Source organism: Excalfactoria chinensis, chromosome 3, assembly GCF_039878825.1.
Source record: "Excalfactoria chinensis isolate bCotChi1 chromosome 3, bCotChi1.hap2, whole genome shotgun sequence".
NCBI classification, from domain to species: domain Eukaryota; kingdom Metazoa; phylum Chordata; class Aves; order Galliformes; family Phasianidae; genus Excalfactoria; species Excalfactoria chinensis.
The window spans coordinates 96985269-97005045 of record NC_092827.1 but is presented as its reverse complement, the minus strand read 5'-3'; the positions used below and the strand labels follow the sequence as shown (position 1 = coordinate 97005045).

General features: G+C 50.7%; 1 protein-coding gene across 1 annotated transcript; it reads right to left on the bottom strand.

Annotated features, from left to right (window-relative positions):
• Window positions 1–9566: 9566 nt before the first annotated feature.
• Window positions 9567–18479, bottom strand: LOC140250792 (uncharacterized). The gene is made up of 10 exons (XM_072333802.1): window positions 18293–18479; window positions 18021–18060; window positions 14879–17074; window positions 13570–14508; window positions 13074–13139; window positions 12508–12608; window positions 11756–11820; window positions 11379–11530; window positions 11153–11305; window positions 9567–10184 (listed from the first exon to the last, which is right to left on the bottom strand). The coding sequence occupies exons 1-10, from the start codon at window positions 18386–18388 to the stop codon at window positions 9862–9864; spliced, it is 4131 nt and encodes a 1376-aa protein (XP_072189903.1). The 5' UTR covers window positions 18389–18479; the 3' UTR covers window positions 9567–9861.
• Between the last annotated feature and the right edge of the window lie 1298 nt (window positions 18480–19777).

Below are 19777 nucleotides of genomic sequence, written 5' to 3'. Positions count from 1 at the left end.
ATTTCCGAGTCAAAAACTCAAGCAAAAATGTTTGAACCCTGTTTAATTACCATGTCTCAGTTTGTTCGAACCACACCCTCAGCTGAATTCATTAAGGCGAGAAGAACATTGGATCTGCTCATACCCAGTCACTCATACTGCACATACTAGGGGGATTTATTTCATGTAACTTCGCACAGAGAAAGTCTGTGGTAAGCTGGAGCTTTGAACAGCATGTCCTTTTCCATGCAACTACTGGTACCCACTTGCTTAAAGAGGAAACACCAGCTTGCGACTGATACGGATCATTCTGGACTGACAGTGTGGGCCAGCTCTTGTTTGAAGAGCAGGCAACAGGATCATCCAGAGTGAACCTCTCTGGTCTGCCTCGTTGAAGGGCACGTGATGGGAATAAGCATCCTCAGTTGGTGCGTCACACCTAAAAGAAGCATTACTCAATTCTGACACCTGGCAACGATTTCTTGTCTCTAAACTGAAAAAAATACACATGGCTTTGAAAGGTGGACTATTTAGTTTAAGAGGAATTTCTTGGATGGTCACAACCAGAGGGTTGCCAGTCTACAGCTCTACGTCCAAGTAAAGGTTGGTCATGAGTCCCATCCCACAGGGGTGAGTCTTGGGACTGGTGCTCTTCAACATCTTTATCAAAGACACAGACAGTGGGTTTGGGTGTCCCTTCAGTAGGCTTGCTAATGACACCAAGCTGAGTGGTGCAGTTGATACAGTAGAAGGAACGGATGCCATCCAGAGGGATCTGGACTAGTTGGATAAGTGAGCCCACAAGAACCCACTGAGATTCAGTAAGGGCACATACAGAGTCAGGACAGTCTCAGACGCATACAGACTGGGAAAAGAATTCATCAAGTCCTGTGGAGAAGGACTTGGGGGTTCCAGTGGATAAAAACCTGAACATAAGCCAGCAACATGAACTTGCAGGCTGAAAGGACAACAGTATCCTGGGCTGCGTGAGCAGAGGGGTGACAACAAGGCAAGGGAGGGAATCGTGCCCCTCTGCTCTGTCTTTGTGAGACCCCATCTGGAGTACTGCATCCAGGTCTGGAACCGCCAGCACAAGAAAGACGTGGAGCTGTTGGGGGGGTCCAGAAGAGGGCCAAGATGATGATCAGAGGGCTAGAGAACCTCTCTTAGGAATAGAAAGTGTTGAGGGAGTTTGGTTTGTTCAGCCTGGAGAGGAGAAGTGATCTGGAGGGACTACTTTATTGTGGCCTTCCGGTACTTGAGAGCTTGTAAGAGGGAGGAGGGAAACTGGCCTTTTACAGGGTCCAATTGCAATAGGACAAGTCTGTGGGTTTTTTTAAACTAGTCACACCAACAGAAATAAGAGTTCTCATTCTAGTAGCTGCTGAGGTACCATTACCCTGTGCCTGAAGACATACACGTATATCATCTCCAAACAGAAAAAAACTCTCTCTGCCTCTACACAAGATACACAGAATTGTAATAGGAATGAAAGCAAGGAAGCGAGCACTTCCAACTACATACATACACAAACTCTCATCTAGTAATACTGAATTATTAAATAACCAAAGAAGCAACATCATCATGACTGCCTTGACTCCCTGATCCTGGGTGCATGGCAGGAGCTGACAATTAAAAACTATGCTTTGGGGCAATCTTTCTTAGGAGAAAAGAATCAGCTGTAATTTCTGCCCCAGGAAAGCAAGTTGAGGTCACCCATAAGGACAAGAGCAGCAGATCTAGAGATATCCCTTACTTCCTTAAAGGATAATCTGTTGGCGCTGTCATCTTGGCTGGGTGGCCTACAGCAGACTCCCGCAGCATCAGCTGCTTTCTTTGCTTGACCTCAATACCTTTGCAGAGGCTCTCAACCCAACATTAACTACCTGCCTGTCTTTGTGTGTGATCATGTGTCAGGCTGAGTAAGCACAGAGCGTGGCTGCAAATTTCCTCCAACTAGGGACTGGGGGAGAAATAAGAAGTCCTAAAAGTCAGGAAAGAAGAACGGAAAACAGCGTATTATGACAATAAGGCAGCAGCAAAAGGATCAGCCAGGCTGGCCGCAGTCGGCAGTGATGAAATGTGACACAATAAAAACCCTCAGTTATTGCATTAAGATCATTTTAGGATACCAAAGACTGAAATAAAGGAGAGCTCTGGATTACTTTGTTACTGAATAACGATATACATTGCTTTTTTTTCCAGAAACACCAAGCATGAAATACAGTTACAAGAGGAGTCTGAGAAATAAAATTAAGCGAGGAATAGTCTGCAAGGGATTGTTTAGGATGCTCTGAATAATTTTGTCCTGAACATTACCTGCAACGCATTTGGCCACGTTCATGTTTCTCAGTATAGCTTTTAATTGTACGCTGCTGAAGGGCTGGTGCTGGTTGAGAAAGGCAAGGGAGCAGCAGGACAGCTCCTACTTGCTCTTTTGCCAGCAAGTTCCCACCCTCCTTGCTGAGCGCTCATTGCTCCCATCCCAAAGCCACTCCCCAGCACAGGGCAGCTTTGGGACCAGAGAAGCTCTTCTGCTGCCCTCGGCACGCATGCAAACACTGATGCCGCTGCCCTGCCAATAGGAATATTAACTGGTATTAAAACTCTGACAAAAAGATAAACTCCCGTGGGGATCTGGGGAAGGGTTTGTTTGTGTTTTTAATTTCACCGTATGGCCGGCTGCCACTGTTGTAGGCTGCTGGGCTGTATAGCTGGCAGTTAATCAGGCAGCCGGCAGCTTGAATGTTTTAATGCTGGCTTGCAGCCAGTTGCCAATATTCTAGCCCCGTGTGGTCACCAGCTGTGACAGGAGCTGCAGCAGGACCTCCACATCAAACTTACTTTCATGCTATTGCTACAAAATGAATGCCAAACCAGAGCAAGCATGTGCAGCTGAGGAGGTGCATTGTCCCACCCGAGTGAGAAAGCAGGTATATTTCTCCCAGCTGCCTTGACACCGCGACTGCCAGGCTTACAGCTCAACTGCACGACCGGAGCTGAAAAGCCACCCTTCCTTTGAACATCTCAGTCAGGTCAAAGTTCTGCCCGTCACCCGCCTAAATGAATGATTAGATAACAAATAATGTCCTCTCCTTCACCATTAGAGGGTCAGTAATTTAGAGAAATCACACAGCATTTGGAGACACTTTGCTTCCGAGCTGGTAAATGTCGCTGTGGCTCTGAAGGCTGATGGACTGGATTCTCCTCCAAACAGTGCAAGACTTCCAGGCCAGCCCTTCCTGCCAAATGCCACAGTTTCCATCTTATGCCATCACATCACCATCCTGTGTGACAAAAACTGCATGACACAGCATTTCCCATTCTCATATGGGAATCAGGCACTTTTCTAGGCACGTGTGCTCCAGACCTACAGAAAAGCCTCTGCTGTTCACCTGCAGAACAGTCACATAAAGCTGGCTCGGTGTCTCAGCTTGGGTGCATATGGCAACACGCAGCTTTGCAGTGACAGCACTGTCCATTAGCACCTACTTAATATATATCATTAATACCTCGCAGGCCATATAACATCTAGTTTGCTCCTGCTCTCAGTTCTGTATAGTTTTGATGTGCTAAACATGTCAATAGTGCTTTTCAAAACCGCATTCTGAGCAATTCTTATGGCCTCATTTTCTCTGCTCCCACATCAGTCTGCTTTGAAAACTAATGAAAACCAAAGCATTGGCTTCACTGTCAGCAGCGCACACTCACATGGGTGCTGTTGCCTGGAATCATTCAGGATAAAAACAATGGTTGGAAATCCCTTCAATCCTGTTTTCTGCCAGCAGAGGGGCAAGCCAGCATTTTCTATTCCTAGCAATGTAAGAAATCCCTGTTGTACTATCTGGGAATCATTTTCCTTGCTGATAGCTTCCTGATCTCTTACAGCGCATCAAGAGGCTGTGGCAGGAGAGAGAGCACTCAGAGTTTCAGTGGGCTGGGTTTTATTGCTGCTGAACCTTCCTAGGTCACCTGAAACCACTATCCCAGGCTTTCGTATTCCTTGGAAAATGGAAAGCAGCCTGCATCCAACCAGTCAACAGGGGGAGGAGAGGGTGTAGAGCATGTGGGTGTAACTTAGCATACCATCAGCTGGTTAGGATAGGAAAGGGGTTGTTTCTCTCTTCCTCTACAGCTGGGAGAAATCAAGAGTGCATAGACCTGGGCTGGGAGCAGCACATCACCCAGCAAACTGAACAAAAAGCCCTTTTCGAAGCATCCTGGTTTGTCACGGCGCAGGTGGGAGGCCGGCATCTTTCATTTCTAAAAAGCTTTGAGAGCCACCTTCAAACAATGCAGTCTGACTGCTTTTAAAGCTCACAGGTTGTACCTTGGAAGCCCTGTCAGGTCTTTTCCACAGTCCCAACCAGCACTGTCTCCAGAGCGCTAAGAGATCATTGCAAACTGTGCTGCAGCCCCATTGCAGGGCAAGGCCTAGGGGATGTACATGAGTAGAACATCAAAATCTTCAAATAACACTGCACCTTGCCACAGCAATGACGTGCTTTTAGTGTGGAAACTGAGACCAAAAGCCTGCTGCAGCTAACACTATCAACCACATTTTTACTGCAACACATCTTCAGGTGTGCAGCCAACCCTTAAGAGAAGCGCTTAGACTCAGTATTTTAGAAAACCTCTTAAATAAGTTTAAGCTGTTTTGCACTTTCTGAGCGCTCAGCCACATGCAAATGTTCTCTTGCTGTGTTCTCCATCCCCGCTTCCCCTTCTGCCTCTAAGCAAATCTAGAGCACTTCATATCCCCCCAGAACAGCTGAAAACATCCAAACCCAAGATCACACCGGTCCACAGAAAATTACTGCAAGCCAGGCCAGCAAGAACTGGGGGAAAGTTGGATCTCAAATACCCACAGCAATTCAAGCAGCAGTTAGTTAGAGTAACTCCAAGGGCAGGTCTAAAACACACATACCAGCACAAATATTGTGGTGATCTCAGTCAAGAGACTCCTCCTCTCCCTCTTCAGGGCTGTAAACAAAGTCACGTCACAGGAGAAACATCTTGAACTCAAGTACCCGACCAGGAAAACGTGCTCTTCCTTGTGGCTTTAACTATTACAGCTTTCAAAAGCAGAAGTATTTAAAAACAAAACTGGGATAAAACCAGGATGTTTTGCAGGAGGTTCTTTTAAATCTAACTACAGAGAGCTTAGTGTGTTACCCTGAGGTTGTTCAGCTCATATGGCCACATTGGTAGGGCAGCATTTCAGAGAACCATCAAAACTTGTGAGATGAAAGGGACCCTTACAGGCCATGTATTCCAGCCCCCTGCACTGAGCAGGGACACCCACAGCTCCATCAGGTGCTCAGAGCCCCATCCAGCCCGACCTGGATGTCTCCAAGGACAGAGCACCCACCACCTCTGGGCAACCTGTGCCCACGCCTCACCACCCTTAGTGCAAAAAGCTTCCCTACTTCCAATCTAAATCCTCCCCTCTGTTAGTCTGAAACCATTTCCCCTTGTCCTGTTACAGCAGACACTGCTGAAGAGTCTGTCCCTTTCCTTCTTACAGCCCCCTTTAGATACTGAAAGGCCTCTCCCAGGTCTCCCCAGAGCCTTCTCTTCTCCAGGCTGCACAGCCCAGCTCTCTCAGCCTGTCCTTGCGGGGGAGGTATTCTAACTGAACTCTGTGGAGGTTTATGGAGTAACTCAGAAGGACCACTGGTCATGGGGACAAAGAGGCACATGGTGGCACTGCCTGCACATCATTGCCCGCACTCCCTTCAGCACCCAGCAATGGTGGCTGTACAAGAATTTGGTGGAAGAACTATAATTTCATCTCCGCACCAGTAATTATGTGTATCTCACGCAGCCTAGCAGATGTCACGGGGTACAATAGATGCCGCGAAGAGTACTCATACATTAAGTAATTTATAGCATAATTATTAACAGCTAATCACTTACAAGTTAAGATGCTCTGGGAACAGTCCCAACTCAGTGCGTGCTGCCTCCTTCCAGGAAGTCTCGCTGTTTAGACAGCACTCCTCACCTTCACAAAGCAAGCTGCTCTACTCCATCCCAGCAGATCCTGTGCTTGCACACACACACCTGCAGGTAATCAGCAGGTAATGGCAGCGGTGCTAATGAGGAAATCAAACTCTCACATGCTGTATCATGATAGCCACAGAGTGGGGCGAGGAGAATCTTTTGCTGATGAAGACACAGGAAAAAAAGAAGAGGTTTTTAGATATATAACAGAATGGCGCCGTCATTTTGCAGCTGAGCAGAGTTCATTACTTGACACTGCCTAATTAATTTAAGCTGCTGCAGACACATCTATGCCCAGCACATCCACCACACATTGTGGCAGGTTGATTCTCAGCTGTGTGTTATAGCTTTCCTCCTCCTTCATCACCACCCATCCACAAGCCCATGCCACGTGGTGGCTTCGCTGAAAGCTCTCGGCTCCAAATCTGCTTCAGATGCAAAGCTGTAACGTTCCTGCAGATAAAACAACATCCCTCTCCATTTTTTGGTCATTTGGCCACCTTCCTGCTTCCAACGAGCATGGGTCCAGTCGTAGGTACCAGCGATGACCCCACCAGCATCCTGTGCCTTGCTCTGCTATGTAAAGAAACCTCTTCCCTGGCAGTGTTCAAGAGGCATCTGGATAGGGAGCTAGGTGATATAGGTTAGTGGTTTCCTGTAGGTAAAGGGAGGATGGTTGGACCAGATGATCTTGTAGGTCCTTTCCAGCCTTGTGATTCTATGATTGTGATCCTATGACTGTGATTCTCTTCCCAGTTCCCAAGAGCTGTGGCCTGAAGCAGGAAGCTTCCTACATCCGCTGTCCATTCTAAGTGCCACCAGAGCACACTGAACTTGCTCTCAGCTACACCTGCTGCCAGTGAGCTCCAGCAGCCCATTGTGTGTGATTAAAGAACAACTTTTCTGCTATGAGCTTAAGGTTTGCTTTTTCAGATGACTTTTCATCCCCTCATTCCTGCAGCATGAGAGAAGCCAGTTTGATGCATATTATCACTCCCACGGCCCGTTGTTTCTTTCCTCTTTAAGTCAGGCCAATCCCAAAGCTTTTCATGCAGGGACCTCCCCAAACCTCCATCATTTCCATCACCCTCCCAGTCCCACAACAGGCTGCATTACTTCAAAACAGCAGTACTGCCCTTTCTCTTGGGTTTCACCCTTTGTTTTTCTTTCTGCAACGCAAGCAGAGGCGATGCACTGGAAGCCTGTGGTGTTGGGGGCTGGACCCTTTCCACATGCAGCTCAGCCCATACATCCAACCGAGCGGCCCATTGCATTGCTGCTTGTTATCAGTCTCATTTTCACTGAGGTGCCAGCCATTGCCACTGCGGGGCTGAGCAGATCTCTTTTTGCTGGCTCTCCTGGTCAGGCAACTGATGGGGAAAAGGTGAAGGATGCCCCATCAAAAAGTGCCTCCCTGTCTTCTCCCCCAGCTCTGCAGTTCACATCCGAGCTCTGCAGGCAGATGAAGCCTCCCCTGCCCACTCCAAAGCTTGAAGTGTTTTGGAAGAACGAGTTGAACCAAGGCTCACTGACTCTCTTTAATGAAAGAAAGCAGCTGCCATTCCCCATTGCTCCCCACAGGACGCCTCCCCGCTTCCAAGTTCATCACAGGCTCTCCCAAACCCCTGCACGCTCTGCGATGGATCACTGCTAATACATGAGGGAATGGTTCCCACTGCAAAAATAATTGCTCCTCACAGGCCATCAATCCACTGAGCGAGTGGTTTCATACAGCCCAAGGCTGTGAGCTAGCCCAGCGCTGCACTGAGAGATGATAAATCCATGCTGGATGGCAGAAGCAGAATAGCTTCCAGTCAATCCCAGCCTGCAATGCAAGAATTCAGATTTACAGGCCCAGCAGATTTTACTTTCCCCCTCATTTTATTGTCTGTTAATTCTCTCTGCTGCAGATGAGGAAGATCTTTGCAGAGCAGGCGCCTTTTGCAGCACACTGACACGTCCATCCTTATGCCTCCATTCTCACCCCACACCCCTGGGTTCACGCTGCCCCACTGTGAGCTTAGGGGGAAGCACAGGCTCGGCCCACAGGTCTGTGACCACCGTGGTGCAACGCAGCATCACCGAGGACACACACCTCAGCTGGAGCAGAGCTGAGACATGAAGAGCAGGACGGTAACGCCATGTAGCTGCCAGAAGCCCCAGCTGCACTATACGTAACTCTTTGCAATCTGCTTATTAACCGCGCAGTTCCTACAGGCAGGGCTGGGAATAGCACAGCCTGCGTCAGGTTTTGCTTGTGAACAATTCACATTCACTGCATCGTAAACACACGCTACAACAAGAGAAATGGGGGGGGGGGGCACGTCCTCCTCTTGAGCAGAAATGCCAAGGAACACAACCAGGAACCACCTTGTGCCAGACACCTTCATGATACCACACACAGAGAGCTTTTCTCCTTAGGCTTCCCCACCACACAGGTGGGAGAGCACAGGCACCTGCACACCCAGCCTGAAGGGCTCCTTAGCAGAGCCAAGACGGGAAGAGGGGAGAAGGTTCTCCGCTAAATCCTGCCCTGGTTGGTTGCAGGACAAGTTGCAAGGAGGAAGGAGAGGGGCTCAGTGCAAGGCTATGGGATGCGGACAGGGCAGGAAAGACTGATCTTCACCTTCCCCAGCTTTTACAGCCCAATTTCTCACGAAGCTGAGAAAGTTTATTTCCCAACAGCAAGTGCAATATTATCCTTGCCCTGCTGCGTTCTTCGGCCTCAGCAGGGAGCACGAGCACACACTGTGCAAATACAGACACGTTTGATGCTTTCCTTCTTTATGATGGAAAATTACACACACTTATCTGCCTCCCAGGGAGATGCTAGCATTCAGTTCTCTGCTATTCACGGCATACTTAGCTTTCACTGAGTGTTTCCTACACATGGTTTGCCGGTTGACCATATGTCCAGCTAAGGAAGCAACAAGCAAAGCATATTTGAGAGCAGCTTGCATCTCAGCCTGTTGTGCACCAAACCAAAGCTGGGGACTTCATCCCGCAGGCAGGGGTCCCACCAGCACCCCATCTTATGGATGAGACTGTGATTGGAGCACACGTCATCTGCAGAACGACTCAGAGAAAGGAGGTCAGCAAGTACAAAGAGATGGCCCGTGGGCTGCACCGAGGGCTGCTTTCAGAGTCATCCCACATGTGGCAGTCCCATCTCTGGGGCAGCTCAGCTGGTCGGAGCAGCCTGAGCTGGGTTTTCAGTAGCCGACAGTGCCCTCCAGTGGGACATCTGCCGCCACGCACCCACGCGCTTCCCGAAAGGAAAAAGAAGTTCTTCAAACTACCTATTAAAAGCCCCGGCATGGAAAGATAAGGAAGTTAACAAGCTCAGGAATGGAGATACAACTGCACCTTACTGGCAGCCAGGTGGATACGGCGATGGTTGGTGATCTTCGCAGCTGGCATCTCAGCTATCAGGATGCACATATAAAGTGCTGGATCCATTCCTCAGGACGGCCAGCAGCATCTCCAAGACCTTGAAGTCAGGCCTGGTTGGTGTGCTCCTCGACCAGCACTGGCTCCAATGGGGCTCTGTGTGATGGGCAGAGGAAAGCAGCACAGCACAGCTGAGCGCTGGCACGAGGCTAATCTTTAGCTTCCCAAATCAAGCACCGAAACATTTATTGTCTCCTTCATTATTTTTTAAAAGAAAAGTGTTTAATTATTACATGCTAACAGTTCTGCACCAATCTCAAGCAAGAAAAGGGGGAAGAGAACACAATGAGCATCTGCTTCCAAAGGGGAGCAAGCATTTAAAACAAAAAACCAATAAGTGACAAAAAGGAGATAGGCTGGGGGAGGTCCATAAAACACTAGGTTAGCCTTACACAGCCAGCACTGAGCACACAGCTAACGAGGGCTGCCCTACAGAGGGGCTGACTGCTCCAGGAAGACGCTGTAGGCCTGGCCAGGGTGTGCCCGAGCCCCCCAGAGCCACTCAGGGGGCCTGGCCCGCAGCTTCAGCTGGAAGGGGTCGAGGCGCAGGCAGTCCCCCAAGTCCCGCAGCTCCATCACCGGTGGCTCCTCCACAGCTTGCTCTGGTGGCTCCTCTGGCCCCGGGGCCCTGCCTGCACGCCATCTCCGCCATTTTGCCCAGCACAAGGCACCAGAAGCCACCATCAGCGCCAGGCTGACCGTGATGGCCGCCCCCACCAGCATGTCAGCGTGACGGAGCAGGAAGCCCAACCCTGTCAGAAGAGTCAGAACCTGAGTTAGGGATGCTCTGCCGACCCCCCCAAACCACCGCCCCAAAGAAATGTTTAGACCAGCCCACAGGAGATGGGGTTCCCCACCAGAGCCATTGCTGAACTCACATGGAGGCTGGTAACTACTGCCACCACCCCTCCAGGCACACAGGGACACCAGAGATAAATATGCGTTTATAAAACATTAACATAATGCCATACTTAACCAGTCTGAGTCGGCTTTGATGGCATAACGCGTTAATGAATTTGGGGCCGAGAGAAATGAGAAATGCAATTAGGCTGCAAGCTCATATTCAGCTTTCAGGAGCTTGTGGGAGGACACGTGCTTAATTGCACTGAAGAAGTAGCAGGATTTTAGCCTGCTGCAGTGAACTGATGCAGGCCAGCCCTTGGATGGCCATCTATAGGCTCACCTCTGAAAGCAGATCCCCTTAGAGCCTGCACAGGACAAGAAGACCATCTGTATTCCAAGTACAAGGCTCACCTCCTGACCTACATACCTGCCCCCCAGCTTCATAAGGGACCACATTGGCCTCCAACCCACATGCATCTGAGCACAAACCCTGAGAAGCTCTTGAAGCCAGAGCAGGAAGTGCTTGTTTTTTGTTTACTTCCCCTCTCTCCCCCCTCACAAGAACAGCTATCTGGAAACTGCCTTGCAAAGACACAGATATTCCCCCTTTGTAAAGCCATGGTGCCAGTTGCAGAGTTATTTGTAAGCACGCAATGTAACGTGCAATAGCAAAGACCTGGCTGCTTGGATGCTAAAATTGCATATGACCAGAACTGCTAAACTGGAGCACTCTGATGAGCCATTGCTTGCTGAGGCTGCTGCACAAGAGACTGAAATATGCAGTGTTGGTGCTAATTCTGCATACACAACCACACACCCTCCTCATTACCATCACCGTGAGACATGCAGGACACGAGGACATCGCTCTGTCACCTACCTGACTGGGGACTACGGATGCACAGGGTGCCAGACTTGGTGGGAGAACGGTCCTCGTAGCCCTTCTTGCAGCGGCACAGATAGGTGCCCACGCCATTGAAGCACTCTGCCTCCTCCCCACACAGGCTGACCCCCGAGCTGCACTCATTCACATCTGATGGGAAACAGGTGCCAAGTCACATTAGGCTCAGCATGAAAGGGCCCTGCTACCGGCCCACAGCACCCACCTTCCACCAGCAGAGAGACGAGTTGCAGCTTCCCCGCTCCCACTGAAGCACTGAGCAGCTCCCCCAGCTGGGAGCGCAGCAGCAGGGACATATTTCTCTCCTCTGGCTTCAGGTGCAGCCAGAAGGTGAGCAGCAGGCTGGCATTGCTCGTCCTGCAGGCAGGAAGAACCCAGGGTGAGGCAGGAGGAAGGCACTACGGCCACGTACTGCTGCAACAGCCCTTCCACTCATTAGCAGGTGGCCACAGTGCTGCAGGCTCTTGCAAAGGGAATTTGTGGCAAGAGACAGCTTTACTGGAGGAGAAAGAAGCCGATATCCAAGGAGCACCACGGGTAACAGAGGTGTCTATCAAGAAGGTGGCATATCAACAAGCATACCTCTTGGCTTCCTTCAACTTGATTTCACTGACTCTGTTGGCAGGGAGTTTCAGGTTCTGCTGGATCTGCAAGGCAAGTGACCAGCGCTGACTGGGCATTTAGTGGGCACAGCTGTGACAGCAAACTACTTCTTTCTGCAGCTCTCCCTCCCATCCTGCTCTGCCCTTTCACAAACCACTCAGGACACGTGAGACATCCCATAACCCTGAGCTGGGAGCCTTTTCTCTAAGACACTGCTCCCATCTGCTTAGCTTTAGTTCAGCTCCCCCAGGCAGACAGGGTAATTTAGGAAAAGCAACAGAAATCCCAGGTAAGCATTTAGATGAGAAAGAGTGGATGGGCTGGGTGCCATCCAGCATGTGAGTGGCAGCTCTATGGAGCAGGCAGCAGGGTGAGCTCTATGCCCACTGTAGGCTGCATCCCAGAAAGCACGACTTGGGAGCACAAGTCTAACCCCTCCAGGACATGGTGCTCAAGCTGCCCTGTTTCTAGAGGAAGGTTACAACCCTCGGCTGGTCACATCTGTTTCTGCAGTGCCTTTCTGCACCAAAACACCATCGCTGTGAGTAGGCAGGCTGCAGGGCATCAGCATTAGGCCTTGGATTTGGACCAGCACAAGCAACTCCAATGCTGGCTCATCATGTGATGTTAACAGAAAATCCCTGGGATGAAGAGCACAACATGAACTCTAACAGCTGAGCTTCTGGGTTACAGCATTTGCCTTTCCTTCCCATGACCATGCCCAGGCTTACATGGCTTCTTATAGATTCTAGGAGATCCCTTCTGAGCTCACTGCCACCAGGAGCGATCCAGTCCTTGTGTTTGATTTCAGTCCTTACTTCAAATAGCACATCTACCAAAAAAAGTAAATAAGAAGAGCTTTGAGCAAGTGCAAGCCCACAAACAGGACTAAGTGAGCTAACCCAGCACATCAACCACAGCAGAGCTGCTACACAAGGAAATCCTATCAAGTGACACACGAGTGTTTCCAGGGGTTGAGCATCAGGCTGACATACACGTACCAGAATCTGTTGTTTAAAGCCTATTGATTCATCAGTCCTGTTCAAAGTTCAGTCCCCTTCTATACTGATTCCTTTTCACAAATCATTGCTGCGGTTTGCTCTACATACAAACTCAACTCTGCTTAATTGCTGATACTCTCATAAGCAGGTTTTTCTTCTCCTTAGTCTGAAAAGCAAAGCTGAGGAACCAGACATTCCTGAGACATCGTGCACATGTACTTAAGTGAGGATGGCCATGTACAGCACCGAGGTTAGGGCTGTGCTTTAAGATATGCTCAAGTCTTTGCACTGCTTACCTCCGGGGTGGTGCAGAGACTGCAGTGCTGTACCATTCTCCAGTGATGCCAGAACTGAAGCCAGATCTGACAGAGAAAAGAAAAGAGATAGAGATAGGCTGCTGATCTCTGCCTCCTGACAAGGGGCAAACGCACGTTGGGTGCATCAGTTCACAAGAAGAATACCAGCAATGTTTCACACCAAGAGGGGCAACACAGCCTGATTCTGGTGTAAGCTGTGGAGGAAAGGCTGCTCCTACACAGGTAACTCAGACCACTGGGATTACGAGCAAGTCTCTCTCTGTTAAGAGGAGCATTGGCTCGTAGATATGTGTGAAACAACATGTAACCCTATGCCCACCCCACCTCCACCATCTTGGATGTGGTAGAACTGGGTGCCAACTGAAGGCGACAGCAGCATCTTCAAACAAGACTTCTGCAGAGTGCTGCTTCTCTAGAAATGGGTACTGAACAGCACTGAGCACTTCAGTCCCAGATAACCCAAAAAACAACTTACCAAAAAGCTCTTCATGCCCCTGTCCTGGTGACAGCACATCTCCAGAAGGCACACCTCTGTCACCCTGGGGCATCGCCTCCGAGGCGAGGACATCAGCTGAGTAGGGTGAGGCTGTGCTGACCAGAGCAGGCACCAGCTCTACATCCCCCTCTGCAACCTCCAAGGCAGGCAGCTCAGCTTCAGGCCCAGCACCTCCTCCTGATGGAGCCTCCAACACATCCTTATCAGGTTCCCTTCCCTTAGTGCCACCATATGCAAGGCTTCTTTCCATCTCTGTTTCACCCTGCAGCTCACCATGCTCACTCAGGTCAGCACCAAGCCAAGCATCTTCCACAAGATCAGGGAGGTGTTGGCCCTTGTCCTCTGAGCTGGCCACCTCTGCTTGGATCTTACCTGCAGTAGATGGAGCAGATGGGCTCAGGGATGCCCTCAGCCGGGGCAGCAAACCTTGTGTTATCCCCTTCATCCAGCTCCTTCCTTTAGAGGCTTCATGCAGGGGCTCCTGGGGAGCTACAGCACCATTTGAAGAACTCACAGCTTCATAGTCTCCAAATACATAATACCGTCCTTCAAAGTGTTTGTATTTGCTGCTTAGAGAGTCACTTCTTAACAGCAGTAACACATGGACCGCAGTGGCTTGTGTAGCAAAGATCAGAGTACCTTGGCTGTGACAGGCATACACGACCTTTGTTTCCACACTTGAGAGGACCCCTTGGAAAATGACCTTGTCCTGGTTCTTCCCACAGCCTTCACTGCTTTGGAACCCCTGAACGTAGATGACAATGTGCTTCTGGGGGCCTGCCCAGATGGTCCAGTTGCACCAGATGTTGGCTTGGATGTCACCATACAGCGGGAGGTAGAACACCCCAAACCTATCCTGAAAGATGGCGTGGCAGCTCCTAACAGGAAAGTACTCCATCACCCAGGGCAGTCCCAGCTCTGGTACATCGTGAACAGAGATGAAACACAATCAGTGGCCAGTGCATACCCCAGGACACAGATAGCCTGTTCCAAATCCTCCACTGCTGCAGAATCCCTGTGGTTTCAACCCCCAGACTCAACTCCCTACTCTGGGACTGGAGCTGAGCCCAGGACCCAGCTTCTCTGCCAGCCTCCAGGGGCTGGAACTGTGAGCTTTTGCTCCCAGAAGAGGTTTAGCCAAGACCATCATGTTTTTGTAAGCCCAGCCCTCCCCAGCAGCCATTGCCACACTTGCCAGGCTGGGACTGCCAGCAGGAGCATCCCTCACCTATTAGTTCTACCTTGAGAAGATGGCTCACACCAAAATAAGAAACATTTTGAGACCTACCGGCATGCTTCTGTGGCTGTTCTGGCATCTCCGTGACTCTGGATACTGGACCCTTAGCAGCCTCCCGGAGCTCCTGGCCTCTTGGCACTGTTTGTCCCCTCCGGACTGCTGGAGGATCAGAGTGGGCAGCATACAAGGAGGAATTTCTCTGCTCTCCTGCACCCACTTGGATACTTCCCACTGTTTTCTGCATCTGAACTGCCCCAGCGAGCAAGGCAGAAATCATTTTGCCACTAGTAGCCATGCCCGGTAGCAGCGGAGCTGGTGTCACCCCAGAGCCGTGACTCAGGGGGTCTTTGACCCGAGGAGGTCCCACACAAGGCCTTGGGATGGAGGTTGGAGACTGTTCACTCACAGGAGCCAGGGTTTCTTGTTGGTGGCCACTTCCTTCCAGGGCACCCTCTCTCACCCAAGGGCCAAGGTGGCCAGGAGACGCATCTGCACCCATTTTGGGGGCTGCCAATGGATGGGGAGGGGGCAACGGTGAGGCCATCTCCCATCGCCCCAGTGAGATGCCTGCCCTTCTCCTGAGGCTGACAGGATCCAAACCTAAAGCTGGCAGCAGGGAGGAGACAGCCCTGGACATGGGCTGTTCTCCTGAGGGAAGAAGCCCTTTGGGGGCAATGTTGGTGGAGCCAAAGCCCACAGGAGTGAGGTCAGAGTGAGAGAGCACTGGTGCAGGGATTATTTCCACCCTGGTCATGGAAGCAAGCTCTGGAGCTGTTGGCCCAGGGGATACCACCAGCCACATCCGTGTGGCTGTGTCACCCTGCCAGCAGCAGCTCTTTGTGTCCCGTGAGGATCCAGGAGTTTCCTTAGCAGCCAGACAGCTGCAAGCCTGGGTGCTTGTGGGGAGACTCCCAGGCTGCATAGAGACGGCCTGCAGGACAGGGTGGCTCTGGTCACACGAGTGAGAATGCTCCTGGAGGTTGGCCCATGGTGACGTGGGACACGGCATCACTTTCTCCTCAACACCACCCCTGGAACTCTCCAGAGGGAAGAGATCCATGAGCCCCATGTGCTGGAGGTTGGTTGTTCCCAGCCCAGGCTGAGTCACAGGTAAAGCCCCAAAACTGCTTTGCTCTCTCTCAGGCAGCAGCTGTGAGCGGTCCCCACTCACCACATCATAATAGGGGCTGCTCAGGCTGGGCATCAGGCCCCTTGCAAAGCCAACAGCATCACTGCCTGCTGCTCCATCAGCTGGGATGCTGAGCTGGGCACAGCTTCTGTCCTTCCTTAAACCCAGCCCCTGGGACACGGTGGTACCGACGCTCTCTTGGCTTCCTCTTCTTCCAGGAGGGGAAGCCTGTGAATCAGCACCCAAGTCTGTGTGACTTGTGCGTGTTGGCTTAATGGTAAACTGGAGGTCTCCCAAATCTTCCAGCCTCGGGGTGGGGTACAGTACAGACTGCCCACTCTCCCAGCTCACGCCTGTGGGCTGCAATGAAGGCTCCACCACCTGCAAGGCTCCAAACAGAGGTGTTTCCAAAAGCGTGCTTGAAAACCCATGTGTGTAACTCAGACCTGGAGCAACACCTCTGCTGGTGGTGCAGCTCAACAACTGGGCATCCCCAGCTACACCTTCCTCTTCCTGGCAGACCTTTGGCCCTGGCAAGCCCAGCAGCTGTGTACTTACACCTTGGGATGGGACAGGCTTTACTGGACTTCCCATAGGCATCAAGGTTGCAGAGCCTCCGTGGCGGTCTGTCCATCCAGGCTGGAAAACACTGTCTTGTTTAGATGGCTTTGGAGTGAGAGTTTCAGGAATCAAAACAACTCTGGAGGGAGATTCGCATTCCTGGTACTGGAAGATGTAATACCTGCCTTTAAACTGGGTGTCTCTACAATTTGGCAAGTACCTCTTCAGCAATACAACGTGCACAGCCTGAGCTAAGGTGGCAAAAACATGCATCTCCTTCTTCCAGCAAGCATAAACTACATCGTTTTCCACCAGTGAAGAAACTCCTTCAAAGAGGATTTTGTCTTTATTTCTGATGCAATCCTCCTGTGTGATAAAGCCTTGAATGTAAACTATGATATGCTTCCTGGAGCCTGCCCAGATCGTCCAGTTACACCACAAGTTGAATGGGGAACCACTGTGATACTCTGGAGGTGAAAACTCCCCATATGTGCCCTTCAAGACTCTGTGGCAGCTCCTCGTGGGCACATATGCCAATATCCAAGGAAACGCCGTCCCTGGAAGAAAACAGACAACCTCAAGTTCTCCTCCTTCCCCGCCTGCCAGGCAGAGACCAGTCCTTCCTTCCAGAAACCACCTTCATGCTCTCCTATCTCCTATTTGCATGACACACCATCAGCAGGAAAACCCATTGCTGTGTCTGCCTCAGGGCCTGGGGAAGGATGTCAAAGGATGCAAGTGCACACACCAGCTTGGGATGCTCCCAGATCTGCCATCCCTCCAACAAGGACTGTTTCCACACATACCCGTTGGCAACTCAGCCCAAACCTCCTCCCAGCAGTGCTCACCCCACCAGTGTGCACACCTCCACAGGACCTCAGGGCAACTGGAGAAGCCCTGGCACCACACCATGCACTGCTGATTACAGGGAGGGCAGTAATAGCCCAGCAACGCAGGAACCAGAAAGCAGCTGGCAATTGCTCTCCTTAAACACCCCCTGGAAACTGCTCCACACTCAGAACCCACAGTTGAGAGCTCAAGGGCAGCAGGAGCTGGGGATGGATGCTCACACACCTACATAGATGGCCTAAAGGCTGCATATCTTGCTTCAAGGCTTCAGCCAAGCAAGAAACCCCTCAGCAGGGTGAGAAACACTGCACTCCATCGTGGTTGAGTTAATTGGGAAGTAACAGTATTTTCCAAAAATGCTACCTCCTAGCTAGAAGGCCCAAAGCCAGCAGTGTGAGTTTGCCCTACAGGAGGGCCATTATGGTTTGGATTGTGCGTTAATTGCTGCCTAAAGACAGCTTGCTGCAGCCAAATCTCCTGCTTCAGAGCCCTCCCATCCCAACACTCCATACCAGCTCTGTCCCCCTTCTTCCCATCCCACAGCCAGGTGCTCCAGGCTTCCCACACCAGAGACTGATGTGCCCAGCAAAACTGGGAGTGGGAAGAGAGTTATAGTACAGACAGAGAAACATTAATGTGAGAATTAAGCCTTACCTGCTTTAGCATTCTGATCTTCTGAGCAGGATTTGCACGCCTATAAAGAAAACAGCCTCACTGCAGACCTGAGCACCAGCATCTGCACTAGCACAGCCTGAGACAGGTGAGCAAGGACCGCTGACACCAGCCCCTTCATCACCTCATTTTTCCAAGCAGCACAGCCCCCTCCCCACCTCCAACAGCAGCAGTGTTACCCGACTAATGCTGTAAGGGACACAGCCAATGCATTACCACCTCCAGATTGGTCAGGGTACCCTCCCTTCACTCACCCCTACAGCTCTACAGTCAGAATGCAGCAGTCCTGGTGCAGGTCCCCACACCGAGGGCACCAGAAGTAGGAACACCAGAAAGGCCAAAAGCCTCATGCTAGGGGCTCACACCATTAAAACCAGATCCAAATGACTCCTGAAGTACCACTTCTTCCCCTAAACAACTCAGCAAGCTTCCCCCAAGTGGAATAAATACTCCACCCTCTTGCCAATATATGCACCCATACATCACCCAGATACCCCTGATAACAATTAGTTTGTCATAAACAAGGATCAGCTGTGCTCATTAGCCTCACAGTATCCTTCCTGCCCTCCCTGTTTTGGTAAGCAGGCTCCAACCAGCCAACCAGCCAGCCAACATGTCATGCTGGAAACTGGAATTAAAGCACTGCTGATGTTGTTGGGGTGACCTTGAAGCAGAGAAGGCAATTAGGCTGCTTGATATACAGATTTGACAACATACCCTTTAACACATCAATCATAATTCAGTATATATAATAATAATAGTAAATCCTTTCTTCCATGTTGCCCCGGTTTGACAGCTGTCAGACGTTCAGTGACAAATACCTTCTTTTCTTCTTCTTTTTTTAAGCTTTTCTGCCCATCGCCACCCCAGGGCTCAGCCCTACAGCAGCCTTGGGCTCACCACCCTCTGACATCTCGCCATGAGGATTTAACCCTGGGTGAGGAGCCCTGGAGGGGCTGAACGGTCTAGTAGAGCCCTGTGTGCTGTTAATGTGCTGCTATATAGATATATGGGGAGCTCTGACATGCTGGGGTTTGGTTTCTTTGCCTGGTAGCTGTTTCTATATGAGTATCCTTGTGCGAATCTATTTGCATCTTGCATCTACGCTCCTGCAATGTATAATTTTGCTGAGCTCCGGGTAAGTAACTTTAATCTATCTCCCCCTAGTGACTGCATTGGTGCATGGAGAGAGAGGAAAAGCCAAGCTCAGCAAAAGTTCTTTATTCTCTTCCAAGCAAACAAAACGCATATCTGGGGAGCAGAGCAGTGATGTTGAGAGATGGTAATATAGTCTGTAGGGTGCAGATGTTTGTACCTACGGCCTGTTCTCCAGAGAACCTGCTCTAGCTGGAGGTCATATTAGGTGACCTCCAGAGGCCCCTTCCCATCCCGATGACCCCGGGATTCTGCAAAGCAGAGTAAAGATTCCCAGTGGTGACGGTAAATCACACTAGGTGCACTGGAAGTGCCCGGCTCTGCACATGGACAGAGCAGTGCTGGCTCTGTGGCTGGCAGGACACCACCATGGGTCCATGGCTCTGTGGCTGGCATGGCTGCCATGGGTGTAAGACTGGGCTGGTGCCATCTGGGAGCTCCCGGGGGCTATTTGCAGGTGATTTCCCCAAAATGGCTTCCCTGTCCCCATTACAAGGGCTGGGGTCTGGTCCCACACCACCTCCTGCAGGCAAAATGGAAACAAGGATGGCAGAAAAGACAAAGAGGAAGGTAGAAATGAAAAG